The following is an 18,277-nucleotide window of genomic DNA, read 5'->3' as shown; positions in this document are numbered from 1 at the left end:
GCATTTTGCACAAGCTGTAAGCGAGAGAGAGAAGACTGAGATAGACCAGGGTAAAGTGAATTACAGTAGTCTAGTCGTGATGTTACGAATGCATGAGTCACTATTTGAAGATTACTCTGAGTTAAAAACGGTTTCACTTTAGAGAGTTGGCAGAGCTGAAAAAAGCATGACTTTACAACAGCACTGATCTGTTTCTCAAATTTTAAGTTGTGGTCAAACAGAAAGCCCAAATTTCTTGCGCAGTGGGTTTCATACGGTGCGAGGGAACCACGGTCAACATCAAACACACAGTTTTCCTTGGGCCCGAAGATATTTATTTCAGTTTTATTTTCGTTTAGGTTTAGAAAGTTACTTGAAAGCCAAAGTTTAAGATCACTTAAACAGGCAAACAAGGGTTGTAGACCATTTTTAGCATTATGTTTTAAAGGAAAATAAATCTGAGTATCGTCGGCATACAAATGGAAGGATACTTCATATTTATTAGATGGAAGCCAAAGGTAACAGATACAGAATAAACAATATGGGGCCGAGGATTGATCCCTGTGGGACTCCGCAGTTCAGAGGTACACTAGTGGAGGATTGATGACCAATACGGACACTAAAACATCTGTTGTTCAGATAAGAGCGGAACCACTGCAAGACAACGTTTTGAAAGCCCACGGATGTCTCCAGACGTAGCAACAGGACCTCATGGTCGACTAAGTCAAATGCAGAACTCAAATCTAATAAGACTAAGGCCATTGATTTCCCAGAGTCAGTTTCAGTGAAAATATCACTTGACACTCTTAAAAGAGCAGAATCAGTACTGTATAGAGCTTTTTTAAACCAGATTGAAATGTTTCATGGAGAGAATTTGCGGATAAGTATGATTGTAGTTGAATCATTACAACTCTCTCAAGGATCTTCGAAATAAAAGGTAGATTAGAAATAGGACGAAAGTTAGAAAGAGTGGAAGGATCGAGTTTAGTTTTTTTAAGATATGGCGTCACCACAGCAACTTTCAGACTGTTAGGGAAGGAACCAGTTGACAGGCATTTGTTAATTAAAAGTAACAGGCCAGGTCAAACTGTGTCCATAGTTTGCCTAAGGAAAGAAGGTGGAATAATATCCTGTGGACAGATAGTGGGTTTTAAGTGACCAACAATTTCATTACATGTGTCCAGATCAATCGGCTCAAACTCAGACAAGATGTAAAAACATAATGGAACATCATGTGTATACAGTGAGTTAGACAATTGAGATCTTAAAATTGTGATCTTATCAACAAATAACTTTGCATAATTGTCACCGAGAGCAGTAGAGGGTTAATAGTAGCAAAGAGAACTTGAGGTTTATGGCAATTATTAGAAATAAGTTCAGAAAAATGTTTGCATTTTGCAGACTTAGCAGCTTTCTGAAACATCTTATAGGCATTTTTCATGATTTCATACGAAACCTGCAGATGGTCCTTTTTCCATTGGTGCTCCGCCTGACTACATACCCGTCTAAGGGTACGTGTAGTGTCAGTGTGCCAGGGCACTGGTGCAGGCTTGTGCTTTTTGAACCTCAAAGGTGCAATAGAATTCATGATATCTGCGCAGGTGGAATTAAAAAGATTAAGATGTGCATCAGCATCCAGGTTATGCAGGGTAGAGGCAGATTCCAGGCAGTTACGTACATCGTGATAGGCTATGGAAAAATCTTCACTAGAGCGTTGGGTAAGACAACGAGTTAAACGTGCCAGCGATGGATTTTTAAGTGTGCGTCCAGTGAGAGGAACAGTAAAAAGTACAGGCATGTGGTCAGAGAAAGATGCACTGTTGATTTCTATATTCGAAATAGAGAAACCATGGGTTAGAATCAAATCAAGGATGTGGCCATGGATATGTGTTGGACCAGAAACCCACTGAGTAAAGTCAAAAGACTCAATCATATTTAGAAATTCAGCTGAATATGGTTTGGAAGCACAGCAAACATGAATGTTGAAATCACCCAGCAGTAATATTTTGTCATGTTTAATAACTAAATCACCCATTAGAGCAGCAAGCTCACTTAGAAAGTCCTTATTTTGCTGAGGAGGACGATAAATTAGAGCTATGGCAATGGGGTTAACTAAGACTAATTGTAACAATTGCACCTCAAAACTGTGATAGGAGCCGGTAGGTAGATATCGACAGTGAAGAGTGTTTTTAAAAACAGGAACCACTCAGGGTACCCTAACAACCGCACGGTATTACCTTAGCAACTACTCCGGGTACCCTAGCAAACACATAGCAACACTTTAGCAACCACTCCGGGTACCCTAACAACCGCATGGCAACACCTTAGCAACCACTCCGGGTACCCTAGCAACCGCATGGCAACACCTTAGCAACCACTCCGGGTACCCTAGCAACCACATAGCAACATCCCTAGCAAACACTCTGGGTACCCTAGCAACCGTATGGCAACACCTTAGCAACCACTCCGGGTACCCTAGCAACCACATAGCAACACCTTAGCAACCACTCCGGGTACCCTAGCAACCGCATTGCAACACCCTAGCAACCATCCCAGGTACCCTAGCAAACACATAGCAACACCTTAGCAACCACTCCGGGTACCCTAACAACCATATGGCAACGCCTTAGCAACCACTCCGGGTACCCTAGCAAACACATAGCAACACCTTAGCAACCACTCCGGGTACCCTAGCAACCACATAGCAACATCCCTAGCAACCACTCTGGGTACCCTAGCAACCACATTGCAACACCCTAGCAACCATCCCAGGTACCCTAGCAACCGCATAGCAACACCTTAACAACCACTCCGGGTACCCTAGCAACCGTATGGCAACACCTTAGCAACCACTCCGGGTACCCTAGCAACTGCATGGCAACACCTTAGCAACCACTCCGGATACCCTAGCAACCACACTGGGTAACCTAGCAACCGCATTGCAACACCCTAGCAACCATCCCAGGTACCCCAGCAACCGCATGTCAACACCTTAGCAACCACTGCAGGTACCCTAGCAACCACATAGCAACACGTTAGCAACCACTCCGGGTACCCTAGCAACTGCATGGCAAAACCTTAGCAACCACTCCGGGTACCCTAGCAACTGCATAGCAACACCTTAGCAACCACTCCGGGTACCCTAGCAACCGCATGGCAACACCCTGGCAACAATCCCAGGTACCCTAGCAACAGCATAGCAACACCTTAGCAACCCTCCCGGTTTTTACTATTTCAGACTGACACTGTCAAACTTAAAACTTTTTAAACTTCCTAAACTTTTTAAACCTTTCCAACTTTTTCAAACTTTCTGGTCAGGCTTGAAAAAGCCAACTTACTGATCTACTATTTAATCTTATTATTATTTTTCTGAGCCAAATTTTAAACACTATCTCCTACTGACTCTGGTCAGACCTTCAGACTGGTCTGACTCGGGTTGCTATATCTTTTCTAACTGATCCGGCTTATGGTTTTCATAAACCAGGCCACCAAAAATCATAGAAACATGTTAACAACATGTTAGTAACTTGATAATCAGGTTAGAAACATGCTTTTAACATGGTGTAGTTTTGGCGACTGTCACGCTTGTCTTAGCTGGTTTCTAACTGAATCAACTGGTTTTACCTGGATTAGCATAGAAACATGCTAGTCACTTGCTACACACATGCTACTCACTTGCACATGCTACCTATTTGCTAGTCATGCTAGAAACATGCTAGTCACTTTGCTAATCATGCTAACAAAATGCTAGTCACTTTGTTAATCATGCTAAAACATGTTAGAAACATGCTACAGACATGCTAGTCATGCTAACAACATGATAGAGACATGCTAGTCATGCTAACAGCATGCTAGTCACTTGCTACTTATGCTAGCTACATGCTACAGACATGCTAGCAACATGTTAATCACTTGCCAATCATGCTAACAACATGCTAGTCTCTTGTTAATCATGCTAACAACATGCAAATAACATGCTAGTCACTTGCTAATCATGCTAATGACATGCTAGTCATGCTAGTAACATGCTAATCATGCTTGAAACATGTTATCAACATGCTAATCATGCTAGCAACATGTTAGCGACATGTTAGAAACATACTAGCAACATGCTAATCATGCTAGGAACATGCTAGTAACATGCTAGAGACATGCTAGTCACTTGCTAATCATGCTACAAACATGCTAGCGACATGCTAGTCACTTGCTGATCATGCTAGAAAAATGCTAGAAACATGCTAGCAACATGCTAATCATGCTAGAAACATGCTAGTGACATGCTAGCAACATGCTAATCATGCTAGAAACATGCTAGCAACATGTTAAACATGCTAGGAACAGGCTAGTAACATGCTAGCAATGTGCTAGTCACTTGCTAATCATGCTACAAACATGCTAGCGACATGCTAGTCACTTGCTAATCATGCTAGAAAAATGCTATAGACATGCTAGCCACATGCTAATCATGCTAGAAACATGTTAATAACATGCTAATCATGCTAGCAACATGCTAATCATGCTAGGAACATGCTAGTAACATGTTAGTGACATGACAGTCACTTGCTTATCATGCTAGAAACATGCTAGCAACATGCTAATCATGCTAGAAACATGCTAGCGACATGCTAGCAACATGCTAATAATGTCAGCAACATGCTAGTTGCATGATAATCATGCTAGAAACATGCTAGCAACATACTAGGAACATGCTAATCATGCTAGAAAAATGCTAGCAACATACTAGAAACATGCTAGCAACATGCTAATCATGCTAACAACTTGCTAATCATGCTGGAGACATGCTAGCCGCATGCTTATCATGCTACAAACATGCTAGCGATATGCTAGTAACTTGATAATCATGCTAGCAACATGCTAGTCACTTGCTTATCATGCTAGTGACATGCTAGATACCTTGCTAATCATGTTAAGTACATGCTAGTCACTTGCTAATAATGCTAGCAACTTTGCTAATCATGCTAATGACATGGTAGTCACTTGCTTTTAATGCTAGCAATATGTTAATCACTTTCTTTTTTAAACTTCTTAACTTTTCAAACTTTTACATCTTTTTAAACTTTTCAAACTTTCTGAGTTTTTCAAACTTTCTGGCCAGGCTTTTTCAAGCCAACTTAAAGTTTGACCACAAACTTTACTATCTAGTTTTATTTTACTGTTTGCTTCCCATGAGAGGAATAAGACATAATTCACACCAAAAGGATGTGATGTGGTTGAGGATTTGAGATTTGGATTTCCTCAGAAAAAAGTATGAAGCGCTTTATTCTGCAGAGATCATAAACATGAGTAAGTCTCTTTTTATTTATTTATATACTTGTACTAGGGTTCACATAATGTGTAAACATTTTACTAGTTAGACTTTATCCAAACATAAAAATTTCTGACTAAATGTATAATCAAGTGAAACATTATGAAGTTTCAAAACAATATACACCACTACTGTAGGTAAGGAATGTATATTGTCATTCTGTTGCACTGCAGAGCTTCTGTCACGAAAACAAATTCCTTGTATGTGTAAACATACCTGGCAACAAAGCTCATTCTGATTCTGATTCTGATACTATACCATTCAAAAGCTTGATGTAAATAATATAAATGTAACAAATAAATGTAAATGTAACAAATGTAACAAACAATGATGTTCTTTCAATTAACCCCCAAAAAAACCTGAAAAAATATTCTCAGCTCTTTTCAATATTAATAATAATAATAATGATGATAAGGATGAGGGCGCTTTTCAATGACAGGGACCGAAGGTCAACAGACTGCAGTGGCTCAAAGGGAGGACCCTTCAGGACCCTCAGGACAATGGGCAGGTCCCACGTAGGGACAGTGAGGGGACTGGGTGGATTTAGCCTAACAGCTTCTGCAGGAAGGACAAAATCACTGATACATCACAGATGCACGGATCCTCGCCACAGGTTAGGAACCAGGTGGAGAACACTGGTCACTTAAGGGCATAGAGGCGTCTTGTAGATGGAGTTCTAGGCTGAGAAATGGTGTTAAGAACACACTCTAGGAGGCCTGCAGGCTCCCGTCGAGTGGCCAAAAATGCAGAGCCCACAGATCAGGCTGGGGTGCAATATCATCCTGTTGGCCTGAGAGCGGAGATCCCGCCTCAGGGGAATGGGCCACAGGACTGCTATGAGCAGCTGCGACAGCTCTGATAACCAATGCTGGTTTCTCCAGAGCAGGGCCACTATGAGAACCTTGCATTCTTGTTCCCTGATTCATCAGATTACCTGCAGGATCAGCGCGATCTGGGGAAAAGCATAGAGAAGGAGGTTGGGCCAGTCATGGGCAAACATGTCCTTGTCCTTGGAATAATAAATTGGGCAATGAGAGTTGTCTTTGGAAGCGAAGAGGTCCACTTTCTCCTTGCCAAAGGTCTCCCATTTTTTTTTTATCATCTGCGGATGAAGCATCAATTCTTCTGAGGGGACTTTGCTTCATAACAACATGTTAGCTCCTTAGTTCAGTTTGCCGAAACATGCGCTGCTCTCAGCGAGTGCAGGTTGAGCTCGTTACAGGAGGTGCTCTACCAGCACAAAGGTGCCTCGAGGAAAGCCCTCCCTAGCTATTTATGTTGGACACCACAGTCATGCTGTTTGAGCGGACCAGAATGTGGTGTCCCCTCAGGTCTGGCAGGAAAGTCAGACCCAACATACCGACAGCATTTTGAGGCAGTTGATGTGAAGATCCAGTTGCCGAAAGCCAGTTTTCCTTTGCACAGAACTTTATGATTTACCCTGTGTTCAGAGATGACAAAATTATGGTCATGGCCAAGGAAATTATGTTTTACAGTAAATGCTATAAATCAAATATTATTTAAAACTGTCTTTTGGAAAATAGAAAGTGTGTGATGTGGGTTTTTGTAATTTTCATGGTCTTTGAGATGTGATTATAGACCCACACCTTAATTCCCTTCATTTACAGAACCAAGTTTAACACATAGTAACAAGTTAATTTCTCATTTAATGAATATGACAATTATCATTTTGTCACATACTAATTTTGTGGGCAAAAAAGGTTAATTGTATTTTGTCAATAGTGTAGTGATGTATAAATCACAACTCATACAGAAGTTAATTTCAAACCAAGCTGCTTTCTATTGGTCAACATGGCAAATCGGTATGTTTAACTTGAACCTGTTGCAAAATCCATGTAGGAAAATCATACTAAATGACTGGATTGTGCAAATTAAAATTCATCAGTCATTGATAAATGTGACTACACCTTTACTCTTTTGTCATTTTGTCGTCGCCTGTATGCATATAACCCTGTATTATTATTAATCTATGGAACACAACATGAACTAATAAGATTTTCTGAAAATTGCCCATACAATGAAAGTCAGTATGGTCTATTGTTGTTTTGAGTTGAATCTGTCAGATAGAAAGGATCCCCTTCATCTCCACATCAAACTATCCACTGGAGTTCAGTACTTGGACCTCTTTTATTCTCTCTATATTTAGCAACATCAGCTCTCAAAAATGTTATAGTACTATAGTACAAATCATTTAAAAATGAATTCATTTAATCCCATGTTGTTGTTCATTCCAATAAAGAATCAACTGTGTTAAGACCTTATCACTTCAATCAAAAACTCAACCAGCTCACCCACAAATAAAGCCATTTGCACCCCACATGCTAACCACAACTTTCACCGAGACCTGTTCTTACTACTACAACTGATTTCTGGCAGCATATGAGGAGACCTGTGCTGCTTACCCAGAATAATTCAGACTGGCTGTTCAAGCTTCCCATGTACTTCCACATCACAATACATGACTGTTTCATGTCAATGGCTCCCTATCACTGCTAGAATCAGGTTCAAAACACTTCTAGAGTACAAGGCAGTCAATGGCCAAGCAACGTCTCATATTTGTAGTCCTATTATGACACCTAGGACTATAACTAAGGTTGCAAGCCATCACAGAACAATACTTTCTGTATTTGTATAATACAGAATCATCTTATATATATAAGTATTAAATGCTATGTCCCTAAATGAATCATGTGGGAATTAATTTCTACCTTTTTTTTTTTTAAAGTATTGTTGGCCCTTCAGTTCACTGATGATATCTTTTGGATTGATCCAAAAGAGATTATCCATGAATTTATACAAATTAATACACTTTTTTTTATACAATGAATCCTTTTTGAAACTTAAAAACTCTAGTTCCATTTACATAGCAACTAAGTTTTACAATTTTCTTAATTTGCGTCATACAGGTGTGGAATAACATGAGTAAAAACGACAGAATTTCCCACCCATTTTTATGAACCAATTCAACAAGTGTCAGTGGTTGCATCTTAGTAATACTCAAACATTTTCCCAATTAATGAATTGCATTAGTGACTTCATCTGTGAGTTCAAGGCATTATAAACAACGGCCTTCTTGTTGATACAATGTCAAATGTTATCAATGGGTTCACAGCAGGAAAAAGAACACAATAAAATCAGTCTGACAGTGAGAAGTAAACCGCAAATTTTACCAAAACATCTCTTTTCCATATGTGAACTTGGATGGTCCGTGAAACTTTCCACAACTCCTACAGATACCCTGCTGGAGACTTAAGACTATGAGTATAGCTAGAGTGTGTAACCTCTCATAAGCTGATGGCCATGAAGAAGTTTTGCATCCAAAGTGATTGGATTCTACAATTAGTTATCAGCGTGATATTGAGGAGACGGTAGGTTATGTGTTCCACAACACATAAGGATCTCATGATCCTTGAAATGTTTTTGTTTCAGACTTCCCCTTCATATTTTCTTGTCATTTAAGATGGAAAAAAAACATGATAATGATTCCCAGTCCTCATAAGGTCATGCGTATGTTCTCTAGAGTATTTTGCATCATTTGTTTCTCTTTTTACATTCACTTCTGTCTACTGATTGCAGTTGGCGTTTGGATCATTCTTGGGAGTTCTTGGATTATGCCTGGAGGAAAACCGCAAGCAGCTGGTAGATATCACAATGTAACATTTTCAGTAGGGTTTTGTCTTCCTGTTTTATGATGCTGATCAGCATGATACATGATCCTGCCATGGTCATTTCTAGTTATAGTTCACTAAATATGTATTCTTTTTTATTTTCCTTTTAGTTTGCTCTGGTTAAGAAAACATTCTAATCTCACGCTTCCAATCTGCAAATATGTGAAGCACAAGGATTTAATATCTAATATAATAATATACAGTATATACAATTTATCTGTTTTTATACCACAGATCTGCCAAATGATGTTCAGTGATGTTTCATAAATTGTTTTAAGATTGTAATAATTTTTAGTGACATGTTTAAATGTTTTAATATATGGAATTTCAAAAAACCATAAACTCTATACCAAAATAATCAGAAAGGAGACTACTGTGTAGGTCATGTATATAGCTAAGAGCACACATAATTGTTCAGAATTTCACACTGGTTTCAAAGGTTTGACAAGATCAGATCTGCCTCTAATCTTAACCCTCACACAAACCTGAAGCAGATTTAATGAAAAACATATTTTGTCCAATTTATGAGCCTTTAAAATACTGTGGACACTTTAAATGTCATCACAGTTGGGTTTCTGACATGTTTCTCTATATTTGTGAGAGCATATTCAAAAAATTGGCCCTCACAAGTAATCAAACCTGCACACACACACACACACACACACACACACACGCACACACGCATCTGGTTTTTGGTGGGGACTTTCCATTGACTTTTATTGTCCATACACTTAACTTAGATGTTTTCCATCACCTAACCCAACTCCAAAACCTAACCCTCACATAAACTTTTCAGCATTTTTTTTTCTTTTGCATTTTAATTACGACATTATTAAGCCTGCATCCATATGGGGACTGTTGATTTCTTTCAGAAATGCAGGTGAATTCAGGGTTACTCCAATTACTGAAACAGCCCAAGATGCTGCTGGGTTGATTACAGTTTTTTTCAACTGCTTACACACAGAATCTTTAGTTTTCACAGTTTCTGAAACCTGACACTCAAACACCAGAACCACACACCAAATCTGCTGTTTTTTTTCAAAATGATGGACACTATTATTGTCTTTGATAATCAGAAGCATTTCAGAGGTGCCGTTGATAGCATAACCAGAACATAGTGGGTTCCTTTAATGATTAACAGATGCATACTGTTTTGCAATGTAACACAATCCATTTTATTCTTGACCAAAATATTTTTGCATGCATTAACAGAAAACAATTTTCTTTTATACAATAATGATGTTCAGGAAAATACTCCAAATTAAGCAGACCACCCATATTTGAATGCATGTTACATTTGCTACCACCCAGAACATTTTATCTTTGTAGCTGTTAGGTTTTGTATTCCGCCATTACCGCTTTTATCAGAACATTTAAATTTCCTACTTAAAAAAAAAAAAAAAGGTTTAAAAGGTTGTAGTGGGACAGATACATATCCAGGCCACATGATTTGCTCCAGATTGGTGTTTCAGGCAAATTTGGTACACTATATATCTAACTGGGCCTCCAGATCTTGTACTTTCGGAAATTGCTGAACCATTTCTTCTTGTATTTGAAGGGTCACTGTAATAAACGGAGTGCAGACACAGCATGAGCTGATTTCCTGCCCTGTGTTTATGGCCTGGTGTCAGTCTGTGTGCTCAGCTCATGCATAAACTACATTTTACATCACTGAAAGATTTACTGGGGTCACAGGAAAGACTTGATGTGTACTACAGAGAAACTAGATATTTAATGTGAATGCTGCTTGCCCATGTGAAATGCCACCCCATTCTAGAGCATTGCTGTGCTGTAGGACTAGTTGGTTGGTAGATTGTTCTGTGTTGAGGAGGCATGAGAATTGACTGGAAAATTGACAGGATAGCCAAAAGTCTGTCTCTGATTCAATTCAATTCAATTCAAGTTTATTTGTATAGCGCTTTTTACAATACAAATCATTACAAAGCAACTTTACAGAAAATTATGTTTCTACAATATTTAGTAGTAGCTAGTAGTTTGTGCACGTTTGACAGGATTTTAGAAAAATAAAAATAATAATAATAATACAAGACGTAGTCAGCTAGATGATGAACTATCAATATTATTAATTAATAGTAATTATAGGATGCAGTCACACATGTAGCAATAATTGTTAGTTCTGTTTGTTGATTCAAGGTTAGCATCATCTGGGGTCCTCTGAGGGTCAGCATCATCTCTTCTCAGGTGTTCTGGATCCAGACTGGAGCTTGTGTAAATCCTAGTTACCACGGGATGTAAATCCCGTGGCAAAACATAGAAACAAAATAGAGACATCATTAGCATAGCTGCTGATCCAACAAAGTAAAATTAGTTTAACCCAAGCTAAAGAATAAAAATGCAGATGCAACTACACTCACAATTTAAGAGATACATTATTCGAATGCTTGGCGAAAGAGATGCGTTTTTAATCTAGATTTAAACAGAGAGAGTGTGTCTGAACCCCGAACATTATCAGGAAGGCTATTCCAGAGTTTGGGAGCCAAATGTGAAAAAGCTCTACCTCCTTTAGTGGACTTTGCTATCCTAGGAACTACCAAAAGTCCAGCGTTTTGTGACCTTAGGGTGCGTGATGGGTTGTAGCGTGGTAGAAGGCTAGTTAGGTACGCAGGAGCTAAACCATTTAGGGCCTTATAGGTAATAGGCCTTATTGCAATGTAACACAATCCATTTTATTCTTGACCAAAATATTTTTGCATGCATTAACAGAAAACAATTTTCTTTTATACAATAATGATGTTCAGGAAAATACTCCAAATTAAGCAGACCACCCATATTTGAATGCATGGTACATTTGCTACCACCCAGAACATTTTATCTTTGTAGCTGTTAGGTTTTGTATTCCGCCATTACCGCTTTTATCAGAACATTTAAATTTCCTACTTAAAAAAAAAAAAAGGTTTAAAAGGTTGTAGTGGGACAGATACATATCCAGGCCACATGATTTGCTCCAGATTGGTGTTTCAGGCAAATTTGGTACACTATATATCTAACTGGGCCTCCAGATCTTGTACTTTCGGAAATTGCTGAACCATTTCTTCTTGTATTTGAAGGGTCACTGTAATAAACGGAGTGCAGACACAGCATGAGCTGATTTCCTGCCCTGTGTTTATGGCCTGGTGTCAGTCTGTGTGCTCAGCTCATGCATAAACTACATTTTACATCACTGAAAGATTTACTGGGGTCACAGGAAAGACTTGATGTGTACTACAGAGAAACTAGATATTTAATGTGAATGCTGCTTGCCCATGTGAAATGCCACCCCATTCTAGAGCATTGCTGTGCTGTAGGACTAGTTGGTTGGTAGATTGTTCTGTGTTGAGGAGGCATGAGAATTGACTGGAAAATTGACAGGATAGCCAAAAGTCTGTCTCTGATTCAATTCAATTCAATTCAAGTTTATTTGTATAGCGCTTTTTACAATACAAATCATTACAAAGCAACTTTACAGAAAATTATGTTTCTACAATATTTAGTAGTAGCTAGTAGTTTGTGCACGTTTGACAGGATTTTAGAAAAATAAAAATAATAATAATAATACAAGACGTAGTCAGCTAGATGATGAACTATCAATATTATTAATTAATAGTAATTATAGGATGCAGTCACACATGTAGCAATAATTGTTAGTTCTGTTTGTTGATTCAAGGTTAGCATCATCTGGGGTCCTCTGAGGGTCAGCATCATCTCTTCTCAGGTGTTCTGGATCCAGACTGGAGCTTGTGTAAATCCTAGTTACCACGGGATGTAAATCCCGTGGCAAAACATAGAAACAAAATAGAGACATCATTAGCATAGCTGCTGATCCAACAAAGTAAAATTAGTTTAACCCAAGCTAAAGAATAAAAATGCAGATGCAACTACACTCACAATTTAAGAGATACATTATTCGAATGCTTGGCGAAAGAGATGCGTTTTTAATCTAGATTTAAACAGAGAGAGTGTGTCTGAACCCCGAACATTATCAGGAAGGCTATTCCAGAGTTTGGGAGCCAAATGTGAAAAAGCTCTACCTCCTTTAGTGGACTTTGCTATCCTAGGAACTACCAAAAGTCCAGCGTTTTGTGACCTTAGGGTGCGTGATGGGTTGTAGCGTGGTAGAAGGCTAGTTAGGTACGCAGGAGCTAAACCATTTAGGGCCTTATAGGTAAGTAATGATAATTTGTAACAGATACGGAACTTAATAGGTAGCCAGTGCAGAGACTGTAAAATTGGGGTAATATGATCATATTTTCTTGACCTGGTAAGGACTCTAGCTGCTGCATTTTGGACTACCTGTAGCTTGTTTATTGACGAAGCAGGACAACCACCTAGAAGTGCACTACAATAGTCCAGTCTAGAGGTCATGAAAGCATGAACTAGCTTTTCTGCATCAGAAACAGATAACATGTTTCGTAGCTTGGCAATGTTTCTAAGATGGAAGGATGCGGTTTTTGTAACATTGGAAATATGATTTACAAAAGACAAATTTCTGTCTAATATAACACCCAGATTTCTGACTGTAGAGGAAGTAACAGTACATCCATCTAGTTGCAGATTGTAATCTACAAGATTCTGTGTGGTGTTTTTTGGTCCAATAATTAATATCTCTGTCTTATCCGAATTTAATTGGAGAAAATTATTTGTCATCCAATCTTTTACATTTTTAACACACTCTGTTAGCTTAGATAATTGGGAAGTTTCATCTGGTCTCGTTGAAATATATAGCTGAGTATCATCAGCATAACAGTGGAAGCTAATTCCGTATTTTCTAATAATATTACCAAGGGGCAACATGTATATTGAAAATAGAAGGGGACCTAGGACGGATCCTTGTGGCACTCCATATTTTACTGATGATAAATGAGATGACACCCCATTTAAGTAAACAAAATGGTAGCGATCGGACAGGTAGGATCTAAACCATCTTAGAGCCTGCCCTTGAATACCTGTATAGTTTTGTAATCGATCTATGAGTATGTCATGATCTATGGTGTCGAACGCAGCACTAAGATCAAGTAAGACTAGAAATGAGATGCAGCCTTGATCTGACGCAAGAAGCAGGTCATTTGTAATTTTAACAAGTGCAGTTTCTGTGCTATGGTGGGGCCTAAAACCTGACTGAAATTCTTCATACAGATCATTTTTATGCAGGAAGGTGCTCAATTGAGCAGACACAACTTTTTCTAAAATTTTAGACATAAATGGAAGATTTGAAATAGGCCTATAATTTGCCAGTACACTAGGATCTAGTTTTGGTTTCTTAATAAGAGGCTTGATAACCACCAGCTTGAATGGTTTTGGGACGTGACCTAAAGATAACGACGAGTTAATGATATTGAGAAGCGGTTCTTCGGCTACAGGTAACAGCTCTTTTAGTAATTTAGTGGGTACAGGATCTAATAAACATGTTGTTGGTTTAGATACAGTGATAAGTTTATTTAGCTCTTCCTGTCCTATATTTGTAAAGCACTGCAGTTTATTTTTGGGTGCGATGGATGAAACTGAAGTGTTAGACGCTGTAGAATCTACATTCGCTATTGTATTTCTAATGTTATCTATTTTATCAGTGAAGAAATTCATAAAGTCATTACTATTTAACGTTGGTGGAATATTTGAATCAGGTGGCGTCTGGTAATTTGTTAATTTAGCCACTGTGCTAAATAAAAACCTTGGATTGTTTTGGTTATTTTCAATGAGTTTGTGGATATGCTCTGCCCTAGCAGTTTTTAGAGCCTGTCTATAGCTGGACATACTGTTTTTCCATGCAATTTTAAAAACTTCCAAGTTAGTTTTTCTCCATTTGCGTTCAAGACTACGAGTTACTTTCTTGAGAGAGTGAGTATTACTGTTATACCATGGCACAGTACGTTTTTCTCTAACCTTTTTCAATTTGATGGGGGCAACAGCTTCTAATGTATTAGAGAAAATAGTGCCCATGTTGTCAGTAATTTCGTCTAATTCATGTGTATTTTTGGGTACAAATAGCAGTTGAGATAGATCAGGCAGGTTATTTGCGAATCTGTCTTTGGTGGCTGGAACAATAGTTCTGCCCAGACGGTAACGCTGAGACATATAGTTAATATCAGTTATACGCAGCATGCACGATACAAGGAAATGGTCTGTAATATCATCACATTGGGGTACAATATCTATAGCAGTAAGATCGATTCCATGCGATATAATTAGATCTAGTGTATGATTAAAACGATGAGTGGGCCCGGTGACATTTTGCTTGACTCCAAAGGAGTTTATTAGGTCAGTAAACGCAAGTCCTAATGTATCATTTGCATTATCAACGTGAATATTAAAATCTCCCATGATTAGCGCCTTATCAACTGTAACTAGAAGGTCTGAGAGGAAATCTGCAAATTCTTTTAGGAATTCTGTATACGGCCCTGGTGGTCTATACACAGTAGCCAGAGCAAGAGATACATTAGATTTCTTTTGCATGTCTGACAGTGTAACATTTAGCAGAAGTATTTCAAAAGAGTTAAACCTGTATCCTGTTTTCTGGGTAACATTGAGAATATCACTATATATTGTTGCAACACCTCCACCACGACCAGTCTGACGGGGCTCATGCTTATAACAGTAGTTTGGTGGAGTAGACTCATTTAGACCAAAATAATCATTTGGTTTTAGCCAGGTTTCAGTCAAGCAGAGTACATCAAAACTATTTTCTGTGATCATTTCATTTACAATAACTGCTTTGGGTGTGAGTGATCTAATATTTATGAGCCCAAACTTTAAAAATTGTTTTTGTTCATTTACTTTACATTTTTCTGGTTTAATTACGATAAGATTTTTTCTAGATCCTACATTTATATTTTGACCTCACTATTCGGGGAACAGACACAGTCTTAATAGTTTTTACAGCACAAGTACTTTTATCATTTAAGCGGGTGGAACAAAACTCATCATAATAGTTATTAGAGAATTGTCTTACTAGTCACATGGAGCGAAGTGTCCTGGAGATGTTGTCAGAGAGCAGCTCCGCTCCGATTCTGCTGGGGTGTAATCCATCAGCGCGAAACAGCCTAGGACGCTCCCAGAAAAGATTCCAGTTATTAACAAATAGCAGTTTCTGTTCTTTACACCATGACAACAACCATTCATTTAAAGCAAAAAGTCTACTGAACCTTTCGTGTCCTCGTCGATACGTGGGCAGTGGTCCTGACACGACGATCGTCGCCGCGGGCGTCGTGCTGCGAACCGTCTCGATCAGGCTCCTGAAGTCCCTCTTCAGCGTCTCCGTCTGCCGCAGCGTGGTGTCGTTAACCCCGGCGTGAAGCACGACCACTCTGGGGCTCTCGTCGACCTTCAGGATCGCGGGTATCTGCGCAGAAACATCGAGAACACGAGCACCAGGCAAACAATGAGTGTGCACTTTACCTTCGGCTAACGTAGCACTTACGTGTCGGACGATGGAGTCTCCGATGATCACAGCGTCGCGTCCTGTCTCGCGGAGGGGAGCGAAGCGGTTCCGGATGGAGATGTCGAAGGCAGGAGGGGGAGAAGTCGTCGCCCGGGACCTGGCTCGCGTCCTCCGCTGTGGATGCACCCAGGGTCCGTGGTGTCCCGGCGTCGCAGTGAAGGACATCTGGGAAGATCGCGTCCTGGGTGCACCGGGCCTGTGCAGAGAAACACACGGAGTAGACGTGGTGGGACTGTTAACAGATCGCTGTATACTTACCCCGGACTTGTGAGCGTCAGCCCGGGATGATTCCAGCGCGGTTCTCCGCTCTCTCAGCTGGGCCTGCCTCACCTCCAGGTCGCGAATCTGCTTTCCCACGGCCTCGAGCTCGAGCTGCACAGAGTGGAGACATTCATCCGCCATTAAAGCAAGTAACAGTGAGTACAGCAGTGGTAATGTGTGTGAATAAAGTATTAGCAATGTTAGCGCAGTTAGCTGCAACCACGCCGCTGATGCTAACGGGCTAAAAGCTAATAGCGGACCCGGGAGATCAAAATAAAACTAGTGATAGCGAGGCGCTCTGATTGTTTTTGTTGTAGAATACAATAGAGGATATATTCACACGTTATATAAACGGAAACGATGATGTATACAATTGATTTTTGAGTTAAAAATAGTCAATGAAAAGAATATAGTGACGGAGCTCAAACGCAGTACAGCCGCCAACAACAAACAGGGAGTGACTCTCTGATCATCATGGTCCAGCTTCAGGAGCATGTTGAACATATCTGGAAAAGATGCTACAAACATAAAAGTCTTAAACCAGATATGGACTGTTACATGTCCGTGAAAGAGAGAAACATAAATGCAAGGTGAGGTGGAGAAAGAACATTTTGCACAGCATGAAGTGTCCAGACAGATGAGAAAAATGTTCCACATCAGATGGGAATTTCATAGCCCGTAATTCCAGTGTTTGATGAAAAAGATTTCATAGACCAGAAAACATTTGTTATACTAGGGAGAGCGTATTAAGACACAAGAGTGTTTCTCTGGACAGGCAGAATCTGGGCTTTTTGGACAAGCTGTTGAGATAGTTTTCAAAGAACAGTAACAGGATACATTAATTCTTTCATCATTTACGCACCCTCATGTTGTTTCATACACTTTCCCTTTCTGTGGAACACAAAAGTGCTAGTTTTGAAAAGTGTTGGTAACTGAAGCTGTGGTGACTTGACTGCCATTGTTTGGAGGAAAGTTATTAGTTATTTCTAAGTTAATATTTGTCTAAGTTCTAATGAGGACATGGCTGTTGGTTGATGCAAATAAGATTTTAAAATTTTAATTTCTTATTGATTTCAGAATAGTGCTCCTGTTCCCCATCACTTATGTGTCTTTTAAAATGCATATATTTAAATCTATCTATCTATCTATCTATCTATCTATCTATCTATCTATCTATCTATCTATCTATCTATCTATCTATCTATCATTAGGCTCCAACCAAAAAAAAGAAATAATAGTAGCTAAGTGATTTGATAAAAACATATGGTGTGAGGTCTAAAAAAAGGTAATGTACCACATCTTGCTATAACTTTTATTGTGTTCTTGAGTTTTGTTTTCATGTGCTACTTGTTGAAATAACTTGAGTTCAGAGCTTGGCACTGAAAGTTTGCTGGCACCAACAAACAATTATTTCATCTTAAATGCATAAAACTCACTTAATAAATTCTTTCATAGTTGCCGATAAAATGTGATACATTAGATAATCACCAATAAAACTTTGTTTGTCATATGCCGACCTTTGTTTTGAAGACCTGTAATCACATAATCAAAAATAATAATAATAATAATAATAATAATAATAATAAAAAT

General features: G+C 39.1%; 2 protein-coding genes across 3 annotated transcripts in view; one reads left to right on the top strand and one right to left on the bottom strand.

Annotated features, from left to right (window-relative positions):
- LOC132101872 (transmembrane protein 255B-like) overlaps positions 1–18,277 on the top strand; it is a 40,546-nt gene that overhangs the window by 7,248 nt on the left and 15,021 nt on the right. The window contains exon 3 of the mRNA XM_059507094.1: positions 8,903–8,965. Within this exon, the coding sequence (XP_059363077.1) occupies positions 8,903–8,965 (63 nt within the window). The remainder of the gene's footprint in view (positions 1–8,902; positions 8,966–18,277) is intronic.
- LOC132101871 (uncharacterized) lies at positions 12,615–16,717 on the bottom strand. 2 transcript variants are annotated; one of them, XM_059507090.1, is made up of 2 exons: positions 15,938–16,717; positions 12,615–12,740 (listed from the first exon to the last, which is right to left on the bottom strand). In XM_059507090.1, the coding sequence occupies exon 1, from the start codon at positions 16,589–16,591 to the stop codon at positions 15,941–15,943; it is 651 nt and encodes a 216-aa protein (XP_059363073.1). In that variant the 5' UTR covers positions 16,592–16,717; the 3' UTR covers positions 12,615–12,740; positions 15,938–15,940. The 2 variants fall into 2 exon arrangements, with proteins under 2 accessions (XP_059363073.1, XP_059363076.1); XM_059507093.1 differs by lacking the exon at positions 12,615–12,740 and having other exon boundaries at positions 15,213–16,327; positions 16,406–16,714.

The sequence above is a fragment of the Carassius carassius genome, chromosome 23, assembly GCF_963082965.1.
Source record: "Carassius carassius chromosome 23, fCarCar2.1, whole genome shotgun sequence".
Classification (NCBI taxonomy): domain Eukaryota; kingdom Metazoa; phylum Chordata; class Actinopteri; order Cypriniformes; family Cyprinidae; genus Carassius; species Carassius carassius.
Note: the sequence above shows the minus strand (reverse complement) of the source record. Positions and strands in the feature narration are given on the sequence as shown.

What these genes read in the sequence shown, in the direction of transcription:
- LOC132101871 (XM_059507090.1), bottom strand. Translation starts at nt 16,591, where the DNA reads ATGTCCTTCACTGCGACGCCGGGACACCACGGACCCTGGGTGCATCCA.